At 47.0% G+C, this 16,887-nt stretch overlaps 1 protein-coding gene across 3 annotated transcripts in view; it reads left to right on the forward strand.

The window, feature by feature from the left end:
* Window positions 1-13,026: 13,026 nt before the first annotated feature.
* The window catches only part of KLF7 (Kruppel like factor 7), a 62,088-nt gene continuing 58,227 nt past the window's right edge, over window positions 13,027-16,887 (forward strand). For all 3 annotated transcript variants that reach the window (XR_004358118.1, XM_032693767.1, XM_032693769.1), the window contains exons 1-2: window positions 13,027-13,060; window positions 13,331-13,585. Coding sequence is in view for 2 of the 3 variants with exons in the window: in XM_032693767.1 (XP_032549658.1) it covers window positions 13,406-13,585 (180 nt within the window). In the remaining variant the exon portion in view is untranslated. The remainder of the gene's footprint in view (window positions 13,061-13,330; window positions 13,586-16,887) is intronic.

Raw genomic sequence — 16,887 nt, forward strand, 5'->3', positions numbered from 1 at the left:
GGGCTTTTACCATAGGTGGCAGGGATGGATATGGCCTGGCACCAACTCCTGATGCTTCCCCACTGAAATTTTGGGGCACTGAGTGTGGAGGACTTGACTATCCCTGGGAGCTGGGAGCGGGGCTGGAGCTGCTCCTGAGGGCTTTGCTCATCTCAGAGTGTGGGCGGTAAGGGGAGGTCAGGAGCTGGGCAGAGACCTGGAGGAGATTTATCACAGCTGACCAAAGCACTGTGGATAGCACTGTTATCGTTTTACTACGGTATCAGGTTAAATTATTCCTTTTTGGTAGGTGGATTAATTTTTAATTGAAAATGATTTTTAAAAGCAGGAACCTCTTTCCTTTTTAAGTAATACAGGAGAGGAAATTTAGAAAAGCATCCCATGAAAGCAAATGGGCTTTATTTCAACAGTCCCTGCCTAAAACCACACTATTAGAGCTTCTGTCCCTTTTTCCTGCTTTCCTTCACCAGGTGTCCTGAGGAAAGAAGGCCAGTGATGTTTCAGGAGGACAGCTTACTGTACACAGCCCACTGGGCACTCCAGACTGTCACGCACACCTCAGGTTTGCAATGGAGATGCTGTTAAGCAGACAGTGGTCGTACCTGCAGTTTGCATCCCTTTACACCTCTGCATCAGGGAACCGCAAAGCTGCAAGTCTCAACACCTTCACAGAAACCCCAAAGAAAATACGCTGTTCAAGAACACGAGCACATGAACGCTGCCATGTAAATGTCAATCACCATGAATTGTCAACATCGGCCATTTGTAAACTATTTGACTGCAAGTCAAATTGTTTTATGGTTAGAGGAGCATTTAATATACTATGAACAGTTTAAAGTTAGCATTTCGTACTCAGAGTGATTAATGGCACCATATTGTATTTCAATTACTATAAGATACTTCCCTGTAATAAACTATGACAATAATATTCACATTAAGTCAATAAAAAGCATCTTCAAAGTGTGATGTATACGTGCCATTATCACAGCCCAAAGTGAAAGCATCATACAACAAGTTAGCAACACTGATAACAGAAACCTCAGCACCCAAACGCAGATGTCTGTGCAAGACAGAGATACTGCACTCTACGTCAGGGATCCATACCAGCTTCCCTACTGCTTCTGGGTACAACTTCATAAACTCCAGCCCAAGAGCTGATGAGAAGGTGACTGCAAGTATGGACATCCTACGGTAATTTCCTAGGCACTACCACTGCTACACAACAGGTCACACTAGAGCCTTTCATCCTCTCTTTCTTCTTCCACGCAAAACCTCATTAACTGAAAAGGGAAATTATTTTTTCTCATAATGTCTTAACCTGCTTGCTTGCTCTTTTTACTTGCTAGCACTGATTTAACTTGAGTGCCCAAGAGCATACTGACCGGAAACCGGTGATTTCCACTGCCTCACACCTACAATACAGTTGCATTCCCCATCAGGAAGTGGAAAACTAAAAAAAAACCCCAAACCATAAAAGTCAATTCAAGAAAATAAAACTAAGAAAATATTTAATTTCAATTAACATTGAATTGTTTTGCCTTGGCATCTTAATTTCATTTTGTTTCATCTGACTAAAATAAAAAGACACTTGGCTTAGATGTCAAAACACAACAGTACGTATAAAAATTTAGATACAGTATTAAATAGCATCTAGAAAAAGATAATGATAAATTACTAACTGTTATGAACTGTGTATTTATAGCTAGCAGAAAATGTAGTAAAATAAGAAGGTGGAAGTAAAAAATGTTTGCAGCACGGAAATGACAACTCTGTCTCTGTCAAAACAAGACATTTCACCATTATCAAAACAAAACAGAAAAGCCCAAATAATTCACTTTGACTTTCCTGTTGAAAATTATGTCCAGATTGGCACATTCTCACAAAATGCTTCAATTTCAAAAAAAAGCTGCATGTTCTTCAGATGAAAATTTACTTCTGCTGAAGACCTTCACAGTCACTCCTGCTGAAGGGCTTGGGACAGCAAGTACCTCTGATCCCTCCAGTTAAGGATTCAGATCCCCTGCCTGAGACCCACACAGTCCCTCTGCTCAGTGGAGGCTCAACAGTCCCCCTGTTTCTAAGGTAAAATATAAGCAAGTTTGTCCCCTATTTCACAAAAAGCAAGGCTCACCTTTTGGTGCTACCACTAAGAAGCAACGAGCAATGCATCAATAACAGAGGTATTTCACAAAACCCTATGAGGAAATTTAAAAAATAATAAAAACGAAGGAGAGAGCGAGAAAGAGAGAGAGGGAAACATTTTTCTTTGCAGGTCAGCTTTAACGCACCTGGTATGAGGATTGCAGAAGAGTGAGAAAATCTTGGAGGGAGTCATTATCTGTAGATCACTGCCCAGGCAGACCCTAATGGCTTCTCCCAAGCTGTTAGAGGCAATTCTTTCAATAAGCATTTGTCCTGCAGTGAATGGCAAGACACATGGCAATGCCTGTCCAGGCTCCATGCCTGTCTAGCGGGGAGGACATGGCCCTTGGGCGGCAAGTCCCAAGGGGATGGGAGCCCCTGGCCTTGTTAGGATGCTCTGATGGTGAGAGCTGTGCTGGTGCTTGTCACATAGACAAGGTCTCACCTTGCAGAGCTTCCCCATGCAGCTGGACCTGTGGCGGCTGGTGCCCTTCTGAGACTGGGCAGCTGTAGCTGCTGGCCGTGGCCAAGGGTATGCTGCTTCTGTAGTCCTGCACGGAGATGCCTCCACCAACATGCTCTGCAAAGCACCTCTGAGCTACTTCACAGAGCCACAGCCCTGCACCACAGACTGCCTCTGTGCTGTTTTATAAATCCTTGACATTATGGCCAGTGGCTTTTACTAAAGCAAACAGACAACTCAGACCTGGCTAGAGCCCCCTGTGCCACAGCAGACAAGGTCTGCCTTGGTCCTGCACAGGCGCATGGGGTGACCACGTGGGCTAAGTGCAGGATCGTGTTGCATTGAAACCCTCCCATGGTAGCTGTTCATTTGGGGATTTGGGGGATCTTCACCCACTTTCCTGCAACCAGTCAGCGCTGTGCCTGGGGACAAGCAGTGTCAGCCATAAGGATCAATTCCTTGCAGCAATGTCAATGTCATTTTATTAACTGTCTACTTTGCTCTGTACAAGAAAAGACCAGCTGCTTCAACAAGCCTGTATTTAGGGTTTTCTTTCCAAAGACCTCTTTAATTTGTATTCCAAGACTTTTCTACCAGCTTGTCAAAAGAAAGAACAAAACATGCATGACAAATACAGGGGCCATGCACCCTGACACATACTCTGTCCAAGTCCAATTTAAAGTAGAAATTACTGGTACAAAACAAAGAAACCTCCGTAGTTTATCAGTTCTAATCCAATTAATGCTAATAATATAGGTTACTAATAATAGTATGTATTGTACTGCTGAATGTACAGCTGAGAGATGGAGGCAGATGTAGCAGTAAAACACAAGTTAAGTCTCCAGGTCAAACCAGGCTATGTCCTGATCACATCACTCCTTGCTTTTCAAGTTTCATATTATTCGTTTCTTGAAACACATGTTCCTACTTAAGCCAATGGGAAATTTGCCATTGACTTCAAAGGGACCCAGAGCAAGCTCCTGCAGCAGTTGCCCTTCTTAAGGAGAAGGACTCTGCATCCCCAGTTTTGGCAAGGCATGAGCAATCCTGCTGGCTTATAAAGTCACAGTCACACTTAACACCACAAGTGCTGGGTGAAAGTTTTTGCAGGAATATTCTGCTAACTTCCATCATGGGAACTTAATGAAAAACACTCCTCAATTTGTGCAGAATTCAGCATATAGTTTAATAAAAATGATTAAAAAATACACATGACTCTGCATGACTCTGCCCAGAAAGGGATTTGTCGTGGTTTCTCAGGGTGCTCTCTGCAGTAGGACTACACGCCTGAAAAATGCAAGAGGGCAGAGGTTCAGCCCCCAAAGTTGGTCTCCCTGGGTGGCCCCTTGTGAACTGGGGTTTACCCAGGGTGGAGGAGCCAAAGGGTGGGAAGTTTGTAGCCAGTGCTTTTCCTTCTTATCCAAACAGGAGAGGGGTCATTCCCCAGTAGAGCTGTACTGACAGCAAGGGCATGGCAGCATTGTACACCACCCATCCAGGCCATGAAAGCCCTTGGGACTCCCTGTCAAAAATCCAGAGATGTCTTTGTGCGTTACCACAGAAAAAGGTGTTGTCAGAGGCTGAGGCAGCTGCTGAGCCTGCTTGCCTGTTTCCAAGAATCTGTTAAGAGTTTCTAGAGAGACATGTTTCCCTCATCCTTTGCTCCTCCAAGGGTCTGTGTCTCTTTCTCTCAACTCCTGGTTTCAGAAGTCAGCAGGGATCCAACTGGTATGACGGGCACCTGCTTTCTGCTTAGCAAAGTTCTGGCAAGCATGATGAGACCCAGCACCCCTATGCTCGGCCATCCACAAAACAGCTCTCAAGGCAGGGTGTTGCAGAACAAGACTCAGATCTTCTTGGCTACCACTTATCACCCATATGACCTCTTAATTTCTTTCCTCAGAAAGAACAGCTTTCCAGCTCATCTTCTCCAGGCAACCTCCACTTTATAAAATTATTTCCCCCGTTCCTTATAAAATAATCTCATAACATTCCCCATGGCTTTAATAATAATAGTTACTCACTGTTGGCAGGAATTGCTAAGAGTACAAAGGACAGGGGTGCCAAACTGCTGGCTTCCCTGCTGAGCACTGTCCCAGAAGAAAAGAAGGTCACCAGAGCTCGCTCAACCCTCAGATCAAACTAGGCAGCCAGGAGTCTTCTCCAGCCACAGAGAGCTCAGGGGGAGCAGGTACAAGAGCCACAGGCCAGTTCCTGTGCATTAATCTTCAATTTGAGAGGATATGGGTTTTATTCTGGGTTCTGATTTGTTTTGTTACTTTGGGCTAAGCTTTGTCTCTCTCACTTTTAACCCATGAACTCTTGTGCTGTGCAACCAAACACCCCAGGGTTAATTGAGTGCTCTTGAAGCTACTGTCTTTCTTCCAGCAGACAGGTATCTGTTGGACTGAGTGATGCAGTATGCCACATAGGCTGAATGAGTATGAGATGCTCTGCCAAGTGGTGCTCATGCCACAGTCAGAGCCATGTAGATCCTCAAGGGAAACCAAAGCCAAGGAACAAAGATTGTGGTGCAAGAGAGGCCCAAAGATTGACACTTGAGCAACATCCATTTTCCTTTCAGCAGTCCACAGCTGCCCAGCAGACAAGGGCTGAGCCCCTTGGAGAGTTCACTTGTGAGGAATTTTTTTTTTACAGACTACCTGTTGCAAGGTCTTGTTCTAAAGTCCCTCTTCAAGCAGGGTAAGAGTGCAGAGAGGGAGAAGCCCTGGAGCTTCAAGTTGCCATTGGAATGCCATTGGGAAGAGGCTGCTCAAGGGAAAAGACATTTCCATCTTTTTTCATAACAGGAGTCCTCAACAAGATGCTCTTTAGAGGGGGAAAAGCTGCGATACCCAGGTGATGCTCCAATGTCATGCCAGCAGAGCCAGCAAAGCCCAGTTCAGAAGAGGACTCTGGCCTGGGGTTGCATTTGACTGCAGTCTCTTCATATGAAGCCTGGCTACTGCTTTGGGTATGTATGTGTGTGTCTGTGCCAAACAAGGTATTTTACTCTTCATGCACCTCTGTTGGGGAACATGAAAAGCTGGCCAGTAGGTGAGCAGCACAGGCTTGCTTCCCTGCATGCCAGCATTTCCTTATTAATTCACACATCCGCACTTCACTATGAGAGCCATGTCTTCAGCAGCTTCTCATAAGGAACAGGACTAAAGGGAAACCCCAAGAGGATGTGACAACAGAACAGTAAGAATCTTGCCAAAGACAGGCTTTGCTCTCAATGCATTGCATTTCCTTCCTCTGCAAAAAACTCAGGGAGAAAACCCCAGTGATGCTGCTCTAACCCCTGCTTTCCCGAGAGCCCTCTTCTCCCCACAGGCACCACGTGCTGCGGGGTTTGCTGCCGTGCTGCAGAAGAGCTGTACACAGCCCCTCTTGCTGCATGTGCTGCCTGTGCTGTGATGTCAACTCTTCTTAACAGGGCTCTTGATGGCTAAAGCCAAGCCAAACCAACATTTTGTCCAGAGTAATGTGTGTAATAACACAAGCCAGTTCCTGGTTACCATCTGCTGAACCATGCCAATGTTCTCCTATTTTACTGTAAGATTTCCTAAAAATTACCTGAGTGCAATCCAATTCAGTCATTAAAAGGCCACCAACCCAGAGATGCAGCACACAAGTGTGCATTTCTCATGTCTGTTGACAGCTGCACAGCCTCTCCCCAGGCTGCGGGGACCCCCCTTTCCCAGGCCACTCTCCAGCAGCATCGCTGCACTGCTAGCAACAGCAGCACAGAAAGGTCTACAGGGTGGACATCTTGTGTAGAAGCCATAAGAGTCCAATCTGAGCTTGAGACTCAGAGGGCTTCCTTGCAGCTCATTATTATTTATTATTTGTACTGTAGGAGTACCTGAGAGCCTACTAATATGATCAGAGACTGTTTATGTCAGATGCTGAACACCAACAGAATAGCAATGATAACTGCCCTTGCCAAGAGATTCAGAAACATACAGATCACTTTGGGCAGAAGGGAGAACTTCAAAGACAGCAGGGGGAGTGGTTAGATGGGTTCCAAGCTCTTGGTGGGACCCAAAGGAAATTGCATTTCCCCCTGGTACCACAGGGGTTGTATCTCTCTGCCTCTGGAAGCTTTGACGCATCACTGTTCTGCTCTGAGCACAACCGCAGTGCTCTCCTGGGTAGCACAGCTTTGCGTTCTGTCTTTGAGAACTGGGAGACAGAGACCAATTCTAATGTGAACAGCCACAGCCATTCGGCAAAAATTATTACAAGAAATACAAAAACTGTAGAACACATGAACAAACCACAGCAGATGAAGCCTCCCTTCCCACAGTGGAAACTCATGAGCATTACATGCTGAGCATGCTTGCTGCCTTTTCAGGACAGGGGGTCAAAAACCTCCAGGCCAGATCTGGATCAGGCCCATACAGCTATGACTTCTAACCATCCTTTGAAGCATCAGGCTTTGGGTTTTTTGTCTCAGCCCAGAGAACTCAGCTGGGTAATATTTCTGCTTCAGGATGGCATGTCATGCTTTCCCATCAAACATCTTCTGCATCTGGACAGTGATCAACTTGCAAAGTCCACTGAGACTTTTGGATGCCCTAAGCTATGATTATGGGTTAAACCCATTCCATCTCTAATCCTGGAGAGTGCTCGTTAGCTGCCCTGCAATTAAACCAATTGCAATGCCCATGGAGCACTGATTTGAAAGAGAAGGGGAGCCAAATGGGGCCTGTTTTCAGGCTGGAGGCGAGGCACAGGAACCTGCTGTGCCACACTCTGATGTCCCCTTTTGTTGCTGAAGATCTAAGGAACAGCTTGTGACTCCCTGGAAGCCAGGAAGCACCTCCACCCACTCAGGCCCAGCACAGAGATGACACTACCCTGCTTCACAGTGTGTCCCATCCAGACAGAGCCAAGCGCTGTTGAAGGTGATGGCTGCAAGCTATAGCTGTTCTGCTCCCCAGGATGGGGATGGGAAAGGAAACCACCTCCATTCTCTGTGCCCTTGGAATGCTGCTTTTGGGCTGCACACAAGGAAGCACGAAATACTGACCTGCTCTCCAGGTGACTGAAATGCTGCTGTGCAGGCATGGAAAGAAGACATGGGGCCACAGTATAGAATCATAGAATCAGCCGAGTTGGAAGAGACCTCTGAGATCATCAAGTCCAACCCTTGATCCAACACCACTGTGGTTACTAGACCATGGCACTAAGAGCCACATCCAGTCTCATCTTAAAAACCTCCAGGGATGGAGAATCCACCACTTCCCTGGGCAGCCCATTCCAATGCCTGACCTTTCTCCAGGAAAATGAAGTCTGAGGAGGAGACTTGGGAGGTTGGGAAGGTGTGAGGTATCCAGCTGGAGGGGGAACAGGGGATGTCTGGGGCCTACAGAGAAATGCTTCACTCTAGGAAAAGAAGTTGTGTCCCTTTTTGCTACTTGATGTTTGTTAGGATTCTGTTTCTTATCAGATATGGACATGGATATAGAAGCACAGACACATTGAGGTATCAGGAACTGGCAACTCTGAACAGCAGGGTTGCCTTTGAGGTCTTCTGCTGCACCTCTGCAGCCACCTGGCCATAAACCACCACCACAAATCCTCCACTCCCCCAGCAGATGCCTTCTGTATCCACTCCTGGAGAGGCTGCAACTGCAAATCCAAGCATACTCCAGTAGGTTTCTTAGTACTTCTCCCCTCTTTGCAAGGCTTTACAACCAGTGACAGCTTCAACCTTACCAAGCTGCAGGTACAGCCTCTTCCTCCCCAGGAGAAACACGGATTTCTATTTGGTTTCTGTGGCCAGGTTTTCATAGCTGGGGGCTAAAGGGGTGGCTTCTGTGAGTCTCCTTGCACCACTGAGGGAGAGGAGGTAGAACTTGGGAAGGAAGGAGGGGTGGGGGAAGGTATTTTTAAGATTTATTTTATTTCTCATTCTCCTGCTCTGATTCTGTTAGTAATAAATTTAATTAATATCCCCACTTTGAGTCTGTTTTCCCCATGATGGTGATTGGTAAGTGATCTCTTCCAGTCCTTGTCTCAACTCACAAACCCTTTGTTATATTTTCTCTCCTCTGTCCTGTTGCAGAGGGGAGTAAGAGAGAGGCTTTAGTGGGTACCTGGTACCCAGACAGGGTCAGTCCACTACAAGACTGAAAACCCAACATCTGTAAACAACACTGTCACAGGTTCTAAGCACAGAAAAGCTACATTAGCTCTCAATCCGGAGCTGGAGGAGAGGAAGAGATGCAGCTGGCAGCCTAACATGCAAATGTGATGATAGAAGAAACTGGTAGCCTGGACCCCTGGACCAATGTGTCCCTGAGGGAGAAGGTGTTTTAGCACTTTTGCTGACTATGCAGAAGACCATGGGGTTTAAAACCGCATCACGAACGAGGGACCTCAGTGTATCTGTTGAAACATCATTGGTACCAAAGCAGGTGTATTCAGTGAAGTGTTTAAATTGTGAATTGATATACTCTCCAATGGCTTTATGGCATCTTGTCACTGGCCAAACCAAACAAAACAAACATCTCAAAGTCCCCCACAAATCAGCCTTCCCTGTTGGGTCCTCACTAACCATCTCTTACGATTACTTCTGGGGGCAGTGGGGATGCAAATATCACAAGGAAAAGCAATCAGAGCAACCAAAATTGTGATTCTATGCACACCAGTGGCTTGTAGGGACCCAGTCAAGCGCAAGGGGTGATTCTGAGCTCCTGACTTGAAGAAGGTAGAAGAGGTTGTTGCCAGAGGTCCTGTGGAAGGCTTTAAATTCAAGCTTCTCTCAGAAAACAGTTAAGTCATCTTTCCTCTTTCTCTTGAAGAGCAGAAGGAGCAAGGAAATATTTTCTTTCTTTCCTCTCACTAGAACTAACCACTCTCATTACTCCTTAACGCCAAAAATATAGCCTTTTCCCATGTGCCAAAGCCCACTGGCATTATTGCACAACCAGCCATACCACTTCCTTGCATCTTCCAGACATTTCAGCAAGTTAGAGAAATGGTGAAGTTTGGGGCTGGGCTAAAAGTCTTCTCCCCATCCAGGCCATTCAGTTTACCCATTATGGGACAAATCAGCTATGTCTGAAATGCCCCTCCTTACTCCCTGCAGGTCCAGCCTGCACTCTTTGCCTGAATTTTCGTGTAGTCCTCTGTGCCCTTGAGCCCAGCTGTGTAGCAGTAGGGAGGTATTGCTCCTCCTCCACATCTGATTGCATTGCTCTCCGTGATGGGTGGTGTGGTTGGGCTGGAGCAGGGAATGTGGCTATTTGCCAAGAGTAAGGTCAGTACAGCCTGGGAAACAAGGGAGCTTGGCAGAAATCGCCTTTCATTACCTTTGGGGTAGTACAGGTAGATGCTGCCTCAGGTGCTGGACTAACAGCATTATACCCAGTGTACCACCACATTCAGTTTTTGTCTAGGCTTTTCTACTTCTGCCAAGTGACAATCCCATTCTGTTTTCTGGACTGACCTCCAGAGAAGAATATCCAAGACAATAAAAATGCAATGTCTGCCTGGAAACCACCCAGGCAAGCAGCCAGATCTGTAGCCCAGCTCTTCACCTCAAGGCTTGCAGCCAAAATCCTGTCCTGAGACACAATTCCTCCTGAAGCCAGCCAGGGAAGCAGACCAGCATCTGCTCATCAGATGTGGCCACCAGTTACAGTGCAACCTGGGCACAGTCTGGGCTCTTCGCTGGTGTAAAGCAGCTGAGATCCAAAACTGAGGACAACCTTCACCCTGAGGGTGGAAAACTGGTAGTTCCTACAGGACATGCCTTCAGCAGAAAGTTCAGGATAAGATGGACAAGTAGAAAGATTTTAATTGTTTCAAAGGAGAACTACTCAGTAGCAAACAGAGGTGACTCACAGCAGAGGGACTCCTGGGCTGCCTGTTTACGCCAAGCTTTGCAATATACCAAAGCATGAGCAACCCATTGCTAGCACAGGCCAGGCCTCCTCTCATGCCACTGTTAGAGGAGAGCTTGGACATCACACCACTAAACTTTCTACATATTAAAATGGTAGTTATGCTGGACAAGGTCAGAAGTAAAGCACCAAAATATTTTTCAGCCACAGGAATTATAGCCTTTGAAGACAAAAATGGATGTTTAAGTAGCTCGCAGCAGAAACCTTCATTGCTTTTGTCCTCTATTTCCTTGCCTAGGTCAGAAAAGTCTCTGCATATGCATTTGGCCTTGTTCTGACAAGCTGTTAAGGATAAATGCTTATCAAAGGCTTTTTCTGAAACAGGTATTTCTTGTGTAACCCTCTCGGTACGGGAGCTGTATTATGATACTCAAGTGCTGCTTCTTTCCACATCTGACCACCTTTATCAAGCTCTCTCCTTTCCTGTCTTTAAAAGTTTTCCCTTCCCAAGGTGCCCAGGAAAGGTGTCGCTTTGCCAGATTGAGGCATGCTTGGAATTGGTAACGACAGTCTGCAAGACCTCTTCAGCAGTGCTTGCTGCACTAACCTTCCCTCTCATCTTCCCACTAACACATACATTTACACATTTATGGGTATATTTATGAGAAAGAGTAGTTTATTATTCACATCCAACCTCGCGGCTTCTCTGCTAAGCTAAAGGTCCTGAGGATAGTCCTGTTTGAGACAATCTATAGCTCCCCAGATGAAGGCTGGGAACAGCATCGTTTTCATAAGCAGCTCCCAGGAGACAGCCATCTTCAAGGGAGATGCCCCTGGACTGTGCAGACCTGCAGCCTCAGGGTCAACGCCTGAGCAAGAGCTCCCACGAGCCATCCCGCTGCTTCTGCAGTGCAATCACACAGAGAATGTTTTTGTAGTGGTGAGACCATTTATTTGAGAAAACTGCCTATGTCCAGCTCTCTCCCTATTACTGCAGTTCTTCAGCAACATCTTCATTTCCCCTTTTTCCTCTACATTTTGACTCCTTAAACTAAAGTGGGGCGCCTACTCTGCTTTGCTCTTCTTGACAGCACCTACGAGAATTTGGGATTGAATGCAGCCATTATCCAAGCCTTCTTCAAACATGGCTTTCAAAGTTGTTAACATGGACCCAGTCTTGGAAAAGGTAAATCTGTCTTCACTGCCAAGAAAAAAAACACACCACGAACTAATTAGCTCTGATGAGTTCTGCTGCCTCATACCTTCATGTCATTCTGAGAGGGACACCTGGGAAGATGTGTGTGTGTACAAGCGGCATTGCACCGATTTACACCAGCCGAGGCCTGGCCCAGGTATGCTCACCTGGGTGCAGAAGGAAGACAACAGCGAATAGAGACATCTTAGTCACTTACAGCAAGGAAAGTATGATGCAACTGCTCTACAAGTATATCTACTTGTGTTTAGCATTTAGCAACCCCTGGCAGCGTCTGCTTGCCCTGATACCCAGTCCAACCTACACTGCCGACAACCCACCACTAAAGGGCACCAGGGGGACGTTCGTCCAGCAGTCTGGTGGCTGGATACAGCCCTGGCAATACAACCCATGGGACCACACGGCCCCCTGCATTTGAGAGCAACAAAGAGAACATGTTTCTTCTATTACTGGAAACCCCTCCCCACCCCCACCATCTTCAAATGAGCAGTTCTGCAATCCTTTCAAAAGCAGAAATGCAACCGTGCTCAGTGCCAGAGCGATTTTGGGGAAGCTCTGCACCACACTAACCATTTAAGGTCAAACAGCTCATTAGCCAACCCAAACTAGCACTCGGAGAGAGCTCGGCTCACAGCTAAGCCTGATTAAATGTCATGATAGATGCCTTAATAAGCGCAGGAGCATTTCTGGGGATAGCCTGAACAGCGCTCGGAAGCTGCGCTGTTGTAGTCTCCCCACACGGGCACAGAGCACGTGCTCCTCACGCCGGCGGCTCCTGCTCGGGGTGTATTCCCACGTTTAATTCTTCCGACACCCTAATCAGCTGTGCATCTTTCCCTGGACATCTGCGACTAAGGGAAAGAAAAGTGCTTTTCTCGGTCTGGCCACCCTTAGCCCTGGGAACTAGAGGCTGGGGAGAGGCTGCACACACAGTGCGGGCAGGGCAGCCGGCTTGGCTGGCGACCCCTGCGCGGCCACGGCCTGTTCCCCGCTCCCCTCAGGGCCGCGGTTCTCCCGCTGCCGCCCCGGGTGCCGCGGCCGACGCGCAGAGCCCCCGCCCGCCCCTCACGGCTCCGCGCTCTGCCACCGCCGCGCGCGCCGCCGCCCCGTTATATAGCGCCCTAAAAATAGCTCGCCGCGCGCCGCCTCGCGGGACGCGGGGAGGGGGCGGGCGCCCCGCTACCGGCCAATCGCCGCCCGCGTCGGCGTTCGGGCCCCGCCCCCCGCGCCCCGAGCGGCGCCACCATTGGGCGGCGGTGGCTCCGGGCACGGAGCGGGCCCGCCCCTCCCGCCCCGCCGTTTACCCTACATGGCCACGCGCTGCCGGAGCGGGGCCGCGCGGCTGCGCGCGAGGGGGGGCCGCGCCGGGCTTGCCGGGGGAGGGTGAGAGGGAAGCGGGATTGGGGGGGGGGAGGGATGTGGGATGTGGTGTCCCGAAAATAAAGAGGGGAGGGGGCGGCGAGGAGGGAGGGCGGTCGCGAGCGCGCATGGCCGCGGCGCGGGGCTGCGCGGAGCGCGGCGGGGACGTGCCCCGGTGCGGCGGCCGCGGGGTGCTCGGTGCGCGCCGGCGCCGCTCGTCCTGCTCGGCCCGGCCCCCGGACCGTGCCGTCCGTCCACGCTCATCCGCTTTCTCTCTCTCTCTTTTTTTTAAAGTGTGACTGAAACAAAACAAAGCCAAAGGGACGCTGGATTTATCATTGGTTGATTTTCCTCCTCCTTTTTTTTTTTATGATCAAAAAACAACCCCCCACCCGAGCAAACAAACATACACAAAAGCAGAAAGAAAGGGTCTTGCTCAGCAGCAGCATGGATGTCTTGGCTAGTTATAGTATATTCCAGGAACTCCAGCTTGTCCACGACACCGGCTACTTCTCAGCTTTGCCATCCTTGGAGGAAAACTGGCAGCAGGTGAATCATTTAAATTACTCCTGTAAATCTCTTAAGCGCAGACAGTCGATGCACTGAGGCTGCATTTCTGAGTTTATTTTATTTTTGTTCTTTAATTCAGGGTTGGGGTTTTTTGGTGGTTCTTTTTATTGTTTTTTTGGTTTTTGTTTTTTTTTCTGCGTGGGTAGACCTTTAAATCTCTGTATTTTTTACCGTGACAAACTGAGCATCCATTCAAATCTGTCTGCCTTCAGCCCTTTCCGAGCACACCCGGCAGTACCTGAGAACCGGTGGCATTCTTTAGGGTTTTGTTTTTATGATGACTATTATTTTTTAATTTTCTTTTTGAGCTTAGATTTTTTGTTCTATTCTCTTAAACAAGCCTGATCACTTCCAACCAGTGCTGGCAACTGGCAGCTGGTGGCAATGGAATAGATCATTCTTATTTTCAGGTAATTAGTATATGTCAATAAAAATTGTAGCTTGAGTCAGAGGTGGGAGTGGGCAGGTGTGTGGAAGCATTAGCAAAAGCTTTTAAGCTGAATTCTGTAACTAGGAATGCGACTTATTTTTTGTTCTTTTTTTTTTTTCCTTAGAAGACAAGGAGAAATACACACTTCTTGCTGTCTTAGAACAATGATGCCTTAGGCTGGTTCCAGTAAACCAATGTGTTCTGAGGCACTGTAGGGTTAATGTGCAGGCAGAATTAGGATAAAAATTGAAATCAAGTATTACAAATGCATTAAAATGAGGACTGGTAGCGTGAATAAGTAAGACCAAGGAGAAGAGTAGGTTATAGAGAAGAACTGTATAAAATGCTCTATGAGCCCACTTGATAAATATAAATAGTTATCAACTGGGATATTGAGGGAAAAGGAAAGACAGGATTCTTATTTATGGCAGAACATTGTAAGATAGTCCTGTTTCTTGATGTGATTTTCTGGCAGAAATATGCCAGGTGAAATTCTGGAAACTAGTGTCTCTTTAAAAGAAAAAAAAACACATCTGCTGGTGGGTAGAAATAGTGGAGTGTGGTTGGGATGACATGTGGTGCGATTGCAGCGCACGGACCAGTGGCACTGTCAGTGTGAGAACAACGAGCTACTGGATTTCATCTTGCCAGCATTCACCTGGCTAGCATAAGGGTAGCCTGTGTTAGGGGTCCAGTAACTGACAGTGTGGGATATTCACTTAATTTTTCCTTAGAAATGTGTGAGGGGAGAAATGTGGACGGCAGAGCTTCAGGGGAGTACTCAGGCTGTAGCATTGTCATCCAGCTGGATCGCGGCTGGATCTTTAAAGGTTTACCCTAGTAAAATTGTTTTGGCTTCATCTTTGTGGGTATATGCACACAAACCAGAGGTTTATTGACAGCTACAGCGTGAACACATTCAGGATTTAATTTGCAAAATGACCGATCCAACTTCGCCTTATCCTCCAAGGGGGAGGGGATGCTTTCTGTTATTAATATTCAGCATGCACATCCATGACGGTCACATCTGCTTTCCTTTTATATTTTTAACATGCTAGTTAAACTGAAGAGGTTAATATAATTTAATTAAAAAAAAAATTCATGTAATTGTTGGTGTTGGATCGGTTGCATATTCAGTTGCATATTAATAACAGTCCAAACAGTCCAAAGCAAGATAGTCTGTTGACATAGCCAGCATGCTTTAGGCAGTACTGCGAGTGATACTCTGTCTCCTTCTGCCTTCTTTTATGCGTGGAAGAGCAGCAGTTTGTTTTATATACTACAATATACCAATCCCTCTGTTACTATTGCAGAATTTAAAGTTACACTCCTGGTTAAACCCCACTGATTCTCCATGTATGCTTAAAAAGACAAGCTGAAAATAATTTGCTACATTTTCCCTTCTTTCCTCTCAAATCCTGCAACCAGCGCCCGACGTTTCATAATGTATCCTGTATTTATGGTTTGTTCCCCTGTTGCTGTGTGTACTCTCCTTGCAAACAACGGGCAGCAAAACTGATGTGTCAGTGGTGGGAGCAGCTGAAGCTGGCTGTGCAGAGACCATGCTGGCACGCAGGCTTGGCAGACCCACTGACACAGAGACCCCAATTTAATTCTTCTGAATCACTTACAAATGTAATCAGGTCTTGGGGATTTATTTATTTAAGGCAAACCATAGCCACTTTGGGACAAGGCATGTGTGTTTTTCTAAAGGTATCCTGTCAGGCTACCATTGAGACCTTAAGGAAGAGAGCTGACAGGGCAGTGACTGATCCATATGGGAAGTGTCAGAATTGCGAAACAGCAGCTTTAATTTTGAGAGAAAACACTTGAACAGGTCCTGCCTCTGCTCCTATGAAGTGCTCTGGTGCCATACCTGAGCTTCACAGAGGCTCCAGAGCAGAGCTTCTCCCAGCAGCAAAGCAGTGCCCCAGGAGATTACTTCAGTGTCTTAAAAAGGTGAGGGGGTGGAAGGGGGGAGGAAGTAGTTGTGTGGGTTAAGAGGAAGCTTCCTTATCAGCCGTTGTGAGCTCCAGTTTTGTGATTAGCAGCTACTAGTGCTTGATGTGCAGAAGTTACTCTGTGCCAGGTCCTGCTTTGAGAAATGATGCTTACTGTGATACTATAAAAGATGCACTTGCCCCAATGAAAATCAGAGCATGCCTTAGGGTGAAAGTGTTGACACAGTCTTGTCTTCCTTTTCTCCTGACCCTGGACCACAGTCTGGTAGCTGCTGGCTGAGGACTATACAACTGGGCCAGTTGCTCATATTTCCGATTGTGAAACACCCATCACTCACTGGGCACTGACAGCACAGGCAGGTTGCTAAATGCACAAAGTCAGCTGATCTCTCCCATTTTTCCTTCCCACTGCAAGAGGAATGTGAGCAAGTTTGGTATCTGTGCTTTTTACAATTAGCGTTGGAGTTGAATGAGAGCAATTCAGCAATATGTACAAAACAAAAAGATTTTGTGTATGGAAAGATTGTTCCCTTTTGTGTAGGTTTCTTTTTTGGAAGGAAAAAATACAAATCAAAAACCCCGTAATCCACTCTGGATTGTGCAAGTGGAAATACCTGAAGTGAAGCTGGAACTGACACCATGATGCCTTTGACGTTATTTTAAGACACATATTGGGAAAGGAGGGCTTGGTTTTTAGGCAGCAAAAGCTTAGCTTTGCTATATTGGCTTTGAGTATACTCCTTCAGGCAAAACACTCTTGAGGTAGGAGGATTTTTTCTTGTAGTGGGGAGGTCAGGATCTAATGAGTAATTCATAGCACAACTTCGTCAGGAGAAAGAAGTTTGTTTAGCTTTTCCAGAGGTGTTGAGCCTCTATGGCACTGAGGAGGG

The sequence above is a fragment of the Chiroxiphia lanceolata genome, chromosome 7 (genome assembly GCF_009829145.1).
Source record: "Chiroxiphia lanceolata isolate bChiLan1 chromosome 7, bChiLan1.pri, whole genome shotgun sequence".
NCBI classification, from domain to species: Eukaryota; Metazoa; Chordata; class Aves; order Passeriformes; family Pipridae; genus Chiroxiphia; species Chiroxiphia lanceolata.